This window comes from Anoplopoma fimbria, chromosome 20, assembly GCF_027596085.1.
Source record: "Anoplopoma fimbria isolate UVic2021 breed Golden Eagle Sablefish chromosome 20, Afim_UVic_2022, whole genome shotgun sequence".
Classification (NCBI taxonomy): Eukaryota; Metazoa; Chordata; class Actinopteri; order Perciformes; family Anoplopomatidae; genus Anoplopoma; species Anoplopoma fimbria.
The window spans coordinates 16,506,686-16,515,262 of NC_072468.1; the positions used below are offsets into that span (position 1 = coordinate 16,506,686).

Consider the following 8,577-nt stretch of genomic DNA (forward strand, 5'->3'; position numbering starts at 1 on the left):
AGTCTTGTGTGATGGTCTGCCGGGTTTCATAATAAGAGGGGGGACACACAGGGACAAGCATACATCCTGCTGAGGCATCCTTGAGCTTGACACTGTTTCCCTTCCACGGCCTTAGTGGCTCATCCTGACCTCAGTGAATTTCTCGATGGGGATGTTTACAGCTGTTTTAGGGTGTTTCTCGTCATTGGCTTGTTTTGACCTCTAACTTTTTTTGTTGTCTCATCCTGTTATGCCCTCCAGATCATTTTCCACAAGGAGAACCCAGGCATCAACTATGAGTTTTATGTCCCCGTGGAGAAAAAGGAGGTAGAAAAGGAGAGGGAGGCACCCAGGGAGAGGCCGAGGGAGAGGCCGAGGGAGAGGCCGAGGGAGCGAGAGCCAGGGAGGGCACCCCTCCGCAGTACGTCTCTCACACTTCTACTTTCAGTTTTTTCTTCTTCTGTTTGGCTCACTTTTTGACATCCATGTTTTCTGCATGTTTTATACAGTAGCACAGAGACACTGGATTCTCCACAGCCATGTTCAGCACATAGTTGAGTCATGTCAGTTGCAGAATTGAACCCTAAATCAAACATCTCTAGATTCATTCTTTCCAAAATATGTAGAGAAACATTACTGTGAGCCATAAGAGTGAAGGACGTGTTTATGGATCAGGATGGGTGTGGTTGTGGGCCAAGTGGGAGGGATTATTGTGCAAGTGTGTTTGTGTGTTTATGCGTGACCTAGATGGGAGGCTATGTGGTCCAAATGTTCGCTGTCATGAGACCCTGACCTCATCATGACATCATAGCGTCTGATTACTGCCTTCCTCCTATTCTTAATATTTCAACATTCATGTTTTCGCCTCTTTCTTCACTCTTTAACTCTCTTCTCTCCCTGTGTGTTACCAAAAGTTCACCCCTCTCTTCAACCTTTGTTCTTCCTTTCAATTTTTTCTTGATGTCAATCTCTTTTCTTTCTCTCTCACAGGTCCTCTCACTGTGTCAGTAGAAGAACCTCCTGCTGCTCCTCCTATTTCGGTCCCCTCTTTCCCCTCCTCCTCCTCCACCTCTGTGTTTTCTCCCCCCTCCTCGGACCGATGGACACCTGAGAGATCACGTCCTCGAGGCTCCGCGCCCAATAGGAATGCTCGAATCCCCCCTCGCACTGACCTGCCACCGGACACTCAGCCACCATTTGTGTGGAGGAGAGGAGGACTCACAGAGTGCTCGGCTTCCTGTGGCAAAGGTCAGAGGTCATAAATACCTTCTACTTGCCTGTTTTTAAAATGAGTCACTCCATGCTTAAAATGACTTACGTACTTTGGACTGAGTGATGTCTCCCCCCTGTGGTGTGTAGATGGAAGTACAAGTACAATGTCATGGAACTGATGTCTTTCTCACTCTGTGCATCTATCTATTCATCTTTCTCTCTCTCTCTCTGTAGGTTCTCAGAACAGAGTAATTTTGTGTATAAACCGCCATACAGACGAGGAAGTCCCGGAGAGGAAGTGTGACTCTGCTGCCAGGCCAGTTCCTGAGGAGGAGCCTTGTAACACACATCCCTGCCCACCATTGTGAGGAAACACACAGTTACCTTGAAAATATACATCATATGTATTACTTTATATTAAACCCTCCAGGTAGAGAGATAAATGATTTTTCACAAGAAAGTGATTTTTTCATAGCTGATAGGATGGGTTTTTTCTTTTGCTGTGCAAATTTTCTCAAGGAAAAAACATGAATAATGTGACAAATGCACATAATACTGACACACAGAGTTAGATCTTATTCATGTAGTGTGTACCTGAAGCCATGTGAGTATGTTTTATTTTCCTGTAACATTTAGCTTTAACATGTCCCTCTCTCTCCATCTCTCCCTCCCTGTTTCTCTCAGCTGGGAGGCCAGTTCATGGTCAGAGTGCAGTGTGTCCTGTGGCCCCGGGGTGCAGCAGAGGCAGCTCCAGTGCAGGCAGAGTTTTGGGAACCGCTCCACCATGGTCCACCCGCAGCGCTGTGCCAACCTCACCCCACCAGAGTCCAAACAGGCGTGTCAACTAGGCCTCTGCTCCCACTGGGATGTCAGCTCCGACTGGAGCACGGTAAGTCGAAATGTATCTGCTAATGACTCTGCAGTAGAAAGAGGACAATTATTGAATCTCAGAATCTGCAAACATAACAGACTGAAAGCAAAAGAGTTTGGGTGCAAGGAGTTTTAATATGGGCGTTATACTTTTAAATTATGGCACTGTGCATCATAAATTAAAAAAACTTCTTCAGCGGGTCGGCATGCAACTATTAAAGTACTTTTCAAGTCAGAGAATGCTGCAGAATCTGTGCCAGGGGTGGGGTTGCATCAATACACAATTTTAAATTTTAAATTTTGTCATTAATCATTCAATTGTTTCTGTTTTCCTGCTGCACAACCAACTGCCCTTTGGGAACAATTAAAGGATGAATTGATTGATAATCAACCGTCAATCTTTTTTGTCAACTAGTATTCGATCGACCTTAGATTTTAATCAAGATAATGGGTATGATGTGCTTTGATGATATGCTTTTTAAAGTTTCTTTCATCTGTTTGTAGTCATTCTTGTTTTATCCTCTCCATTTGTCACAGTGCTCAGTGGATTGTGGAGTTGGGAGGAGGACGAGGAGTGTGCACTGCCTCAGCGATCAGGGCAGCGTGGTGAACGAAAAGGAGTGCAGCTCCAGGACTCGACCACAAGGAAGTGAGGAGTGCCACATGGGCCCCTGTGTGACCAACTGGTACTTCACTGACTGGTCAAACACTGTGAGTAACAAACATATACAGAAGCAAAAGGAAGAAACACCCACAGCACTTAACAGTAAGCCTCAACATAATCTTCCACTTTGTCCCTCAGTGTTCGGCGCAGTGTGGCCCTGGGGTTCAGAAGAGGGACGTGGTGTGTGGAGGAGGAGGGGACTGTTTTGGGGAAAAACCTGCAGAGATGAAGGCCTGCAACGGGGGTCCCTGTGTGCCAACAACCATGTGGTACAGCAGCCCCTGGACACAGGTAGGATGGAGGAAGAATGAATGAAACATAGAGATGAACGGGGGAAAAATACCTTTGAAGGACAGAATCTGTCCAAGTTGTTTTAATGTATAGTAATTTAAAACTTGAATCATTTTTTTGTTTGGTTTTCGGTTTGTTTCCCTTTTAAGTTTCTATTATAAAGACATCGTTTTTTTGTATTGTGAGTATGAGGCCTAACACAAATGTTACATTGTCACTAAAGTTGGTGTTGAGTGTGCAGGAATTAATGTTCCTTTTAGTTTCTACAATTCTAGACATTTTTATTGACCCACAGTAACTTTAATTTGTACTTTATGTAGTCTTCTGTGTGTTTTTTTGCATAAATATTTTTTGTATGTTTGATTTGGAGAAAAAGGGCGTTCATATTGCAGTGATGGATCCAATAAACACACCTACTGTATTCATTTTTCCAGTGTAATGTCCCCTGTGGGAATGGAACTCAGCGACGAGACATCATTTGTGTCCGGAGAATGGGGAGTGATTTTACTGTGGCACCAGCCCATGAGTGCGCTCATCTGGACAAACCTGCTGCGGTCCAGCAGTGTGAGATGGGAGAGTGTGAGCCACAGTGGTTCACAACAGAGTGGAGCGTGGTGAGACAGAACAGACTGAATTGTTAAGGGAAAAATCTACAAATTATGATTTATTTTAATTTGTAACCCTATTGTTTATTGTTTTTCTTCTTCTTAGTGCTCACGGTCTTGTGGAAAAGGCTTACAGATGAGGGAGGTACGGTGTCTAGCACCAGACAAAAAACGAAGCCGTGAATGTGATTTGAGGACCAAACCTGAGCAGGAGCAAATCTGCAACACGATACCCTGCAGTCCACAAGTTGCAGGTGTGTGTGTGTGTGTGTGTGTGTGTGTGTGTGTGTGTGTGTGTGTGTGTGTGTGTGTGTGTGTGTGTGTGTGTGTGTGTGTGTGTGTGTGTGTGTGTGTGTGTCTGTGTGTGTGTGTGTGTGTGACAATGATATGTATACACATATGTCTTATTCTTTCTTGCCACCAACCTCTCTCTCTTTCTCTCTTTTCACAGATGAAAACTGCCGGGACAGACTTCACAACTGTGTAGTGGTGGTTCAGGCCAGGATGTGCATCTACTCCTACTACAAGACCGCCTGCTGTGCCTCGTGTACCCAGAATGCTCAGCGTGCCAAGAGGCACTGACCAGCCAATCACACAGACAGACACAGGTGTGCAAGAAGTCAAGGATTAGGTCAAAAGATCTCATCACCCCTGATATAAAAACGTCTGTAGACATGGAAAGCCCAGAGTAGACATAAATCTTGTGGTGAGATCACATTTAATTAATTCCTCCTGATTCTTCAGGTAAAACACTGTGAAAGCAGCCGGTTCCTTCTTCCACTTCTCTGCATTCGTTTAATTTGTCTTTTAGAACAACATATTCCACTTAGAGCGCAACTGTTTACTCTGTACGCTAGCTTTAACAGGTTCATAATGTGTCACACAGGGCTGAGTGATGCACTGTTGTGATTTCAGCTCTTGCAGGCTGATTTCTTAGGCTGATAGATTATAATGGAACATGACACCGCTGTGTTTCAACAGCAAATTTTTGCCTTTTTTTAATGGTTCACTTTAATCTACAGCAATTTAAAACAATGCCTACCACTAATTATGAAAAGAAACGTGCTAAGCAAATAATTACCATTTGTGCTAGATACACTGTGTGTGCTGTAGTGAATGCAAGATCTACTGTAATAGATCTACTGTGTTTCTGTTCACTGCAGATCCCCAACTAAGCTAGAAGGATTTCATTAACATATCGTATGTCTTCTTTCTGTTTGCCAAAAATATTTTCTCAAGCGTCCTCTTATTTGGACAGATGAACCAAAGGAGTAGGGTGAGCATTGCAGTTAGTGACCAAATATATCAGAGAGGGAAGAAGTGAGATTCTTCCCAAACAAATAGGATAATTAGACATGGATGGAAACTTAGCAGCACAGACTCTGCAGTCATTCGACGTATTCAAGTCAGTTACAGATACATCTTTTTAATGAGTGCTGTTGGAGCTGTGTTTAAATCCACGGGTTTGACATAGCTGCAGTTACGTTTTTACTAAACTCAACACGATGCTGCTCACTAAATAAACAAAACAATAAAGTGTTGTTCTATACTTTTCTTCTTGTCAACAAATCACATGAAAAGACCAAACCAACAATGCGTTAGTCTGATGTAAATCTTAAAAAACAGCTCACAAATATATAGTTTTCTTTTTTTTAATGGTCAGTAATGTTCTTATGTAGCTGGGATTTTAGAAAATGTCACTCAAACAAGAGAAAGGTTTATTTGTCGGAGACTGTTTTCAGCTACAGATTAACACACATTAGTAAGTAATTATGCCACCAGGGTGTTGCATATGGGATTTAATCAAAAAAAGCTACATTGCCCATGTTAGTCCTAATGAGGAAACATGTCATCCAGTGCATATTTATGGCTTGTTTATATGTTAAATCGTTTTTGGGATTTATTGACAATAAGAAAAACATAGAATAATGCCTTGAACCACAAACTTGGCGATGCACAATACTGAAATGCATCCGTCGTCCCCTTCATGGGAGGAGACGATGAATCTGTCCTTTGAGAGTAGGTGAAGCCATAATTAGAAAAACCTTGTGTTGACTGAGAAAGCTGCTTTTCTTACAATAGTCTTTTAATAATAGTTTACAGATCAAATGCAATCATTCTGCTTTGACCTGGAAGTAAATATTTTGCATTCTGAGGTGGCAACCTCTGTATATTTGTGTGTAAGTACTCTTTATGCCTTTTCTCTCTTTCTCTTATATTGACTGTTTTTACTTGGCTCTTTTTCTCTTTCTTCACCTCCCAAGAAGAAGCACACACACATTACACTCTGCCCATATAAAGGTGAGGAGTCTGTATATTTGTCAGATATGTTTTAATGTCTATATTTTCTTTGAACATAGTAAGCGCTTATGTTTTATAGAGAAGTGTTGTTGTAGACTGCATTTATTCACATCTAACTGTCATATAACTATTTTGCATTGGACAAGAGAATCAGCGACTTTATCGTACTTGTGAGTTTTGGATGTGTGTGTGTGTGTGTGTGTGTGTGTGTGTGTGTGTGTCCATGTGTTCATGTATGTGTGTGTATGGTTGTGTGTTTTGCGATCGTTGCTTTGAATGTGTCATTCTTGTCTCTAATCCCTTGTAGTAAAAAATACTTTTTATATAAAAACTAAAAAAGGATAGTAATTTATCTATTATCTAAAGAACATGTAATTTATTTTCTTGTTTTAAGAAGCTGTAGCAAATTGTTTTGTTACCACCAGAGTATATAAGATTGTTATTGTTGATACACAAACCTTTTTTTGCTATCATGCAAAAACAAAAAAGAATGTGGAAAAATTATTATCTCAAAGCTTCATTTTAAATAAAACAACACAGAAATTAAGTAGTGTGTCATGTTTCCTTTTGCACAGTGATTAAGGGTGATATAGCCAGTTTCCTCCAAACGATGGCACTGTTGAGTCCCATACATATCTGAACAGGCCCAGTTATCTCAAAATGAAGTGGTAAATGTATCTTTTTGGTATCAAGCCTGCATTGTTACTAGTTGGTTTTTAAATAAGAATAAAGTTTTTGTCAAAATATTGAATGAGTAAGGTTTTGCTTGCAAGCTTGATGTATCTAACCAAAATATATTTTGAATCATTACTGTATCAAATGCTCGGAGGTGGAAGATTCTTGAGATACATTATATATCACCTGGTCAAAACAGCATCAGAAAAATCTGTTTTATCTGCAATCAAATGAAAACACATGCCGTGGATTTACAACATTCACATACAACACAATAAGATAGGACATGAATAAACGAAATCCATCATGAAGCCTTTTTTCATATTAAATGTAGAGTTTCAATGTTTGATACAAGGGAAGAATTTCCAAATCAAGTTCATTATGCAGACTATTCAAAGCCCACAGTGCATGATACGAAAAAGCATATTTTGACAAGTACATAAAGGTCAGATATGTCTTTATGCCTGTAGTGTAAATGTTGGAGAGGCCGGAACTGTAAGAGTTCAATAGAGCCGACTGTAAAACTAGGTGAAAGCTGGAAAGAAGAGTTTGGAAGTTAAAAGGTCATAGCCACTTTGTTATTCTAGACTTTTGCAGAAGTATAATGGGAATGTGCAGTTATAAGAGTGTTGGGGTTGGATGCTGGAGTACCAAGTTACAGGCCCCGTAGCCAGGAGAAGATACTCAGGTCATGAGTCCAAGTCATTGTTATCGTCCAACACCAGAGTGGGTCTTAATGCTGTTTCAAGGCTTTATCAACACTTTTAAGAAATACAGTTCCTTTACTTTTACCCCTAAAAGTTATCACATTGGGACATACTGAGTATCAAAATATTGGAATCTGCCTTTAAAATATCCGTCATGTGCAGGTCTTAAATAGTAGAATGTAACAGTCCTCTGTGTCCTTTTTGGTATTTCTAGGGTATTGAATTTTGGACAATTGTTTTATGCAAAGGCCCAGACCATTGATATGGACGTAAATCATCTTTATAAAGTACCATAAAGCCCTAACTGCTGTATCGGTGGCCTTCAAGTTGGACCAATAAGAATCTGAGTAGCTCAACGTTGAGGTTTTCCCTCTTCAACTTCGCTGCTCTAACACTTGCGTGCTTTCTAGCTGTTTCCTCTCCACCGTGCAGGGAGGCTTAGCGGCTCCGGTGGCGTGCGGCCCGCTGCCCGAGCACCGTTCACGACCTCAGGGCGCAGCGTGCCTCCTCTGTCGGTGCTGCTCGTGTAAGAAAGCCCCCAGTGTGGAGATATACATGCAATTGCGTGTGCGTATGTGAGGGGGGGGGTGCAGCCTATATGGTTGATGTATCTGGCGGGGGATGCTGGCTCACAGAGGGCACGAGGCAAAGCAGGCAGATGGTGACCTTTTGGAGTAAATTACCATGAACCCTACGACTCTCTCTTTTCACTCAATCGCTCCCCTTCCAATGGCTCTCTGCACGCACGCACACATCAAAGATAATTTATGAAAAATTGTGTCATGTGGCTGTTAGTTTGTTTAGCATTACAATTGGACGCTGCCTGCTTTTGTATCTTTGTAAAATAAGGCCAATGTCGGCCGTTTTTTTCCCCCCAAAGTAAAGGCTGTAAAGTAGGCCAACTCCGACCCCGAGCTATCTCTCCTTCTCCCTGTCACACATTTTACTCTGTGTGGGTGTGAGCGTGATTTCGGGCTCGGGCGTGAACAGCTGTAGTAGTCGTGACTGCGTGCTCGTCGGCGGCGGCGCGCTTCGGCTTCACGTCAAGAGGCATAGTTTCAGCACCAAGGCCAGAGCTCGCGGCCAGAACAATAGGCGGCCTCGCGCACGGTATCTCCCAGGCATTGTGTAGAAAAAGTTGCACAAGCAAACCTTTACTGGGGGGGGGGGGGGTTTAAACCGGTACAAACACATCAAAATAATATAAATACAATATAAAAAAAAGTACGTATTACGCTGAATTTAACGAATGGAGATGTAAAGGTAATTGAGT

The 8,577-nt window shown here is 42.0% G+C and overlaps 1 protein-coding gene across 1 annotated transcript in view; it reads left to right on the forward strand.

The window, feature by feature from the left end:
* Nucleotides 1-6,469, forward strand: part of adamtsl4 (ADAMTS-like 4) — a 33,548-nt gene extending 27,079 nt beyond the window's left edge. The window contains exons 9-17 of the mRNA XM_054621860.1: nt 241-400; nt 970-1,227; nt 1,426-1,555; nt 1,876-2,080; nt 2,599-2,772; nt 2,864-3,016; nt 3,451-3,630; nt 3,728-3,875; nt 4,073-6,469. Of these exons, the coding sequence (XP_054477835.1) occupies nt 241-400; nt 970-1,227; nt 1,426-1,555; nt 1,876-2,080; nt 2,599-2,772; nt 2,864-3,016; nt 3,451-3,630; nt 3,728-3,875; nt 4,073-4,203 (1,539 nt within the window). The 3' untranslated portion in view covers nt 4,204-6,469. The remainder of the gene's footprint in view (nt 1-240; nt 401-969; nt 1,228-1,425; nt 1,556-1,875; nt 2,081-2,598; nt 2,773-2,863; nt 3,017-3,450; nt 3,631-3,727; nt 3,876-4,072) is intronic.
* Nucleotides 6,470-8,577: the final 2,108 nt, after the last annotated feature.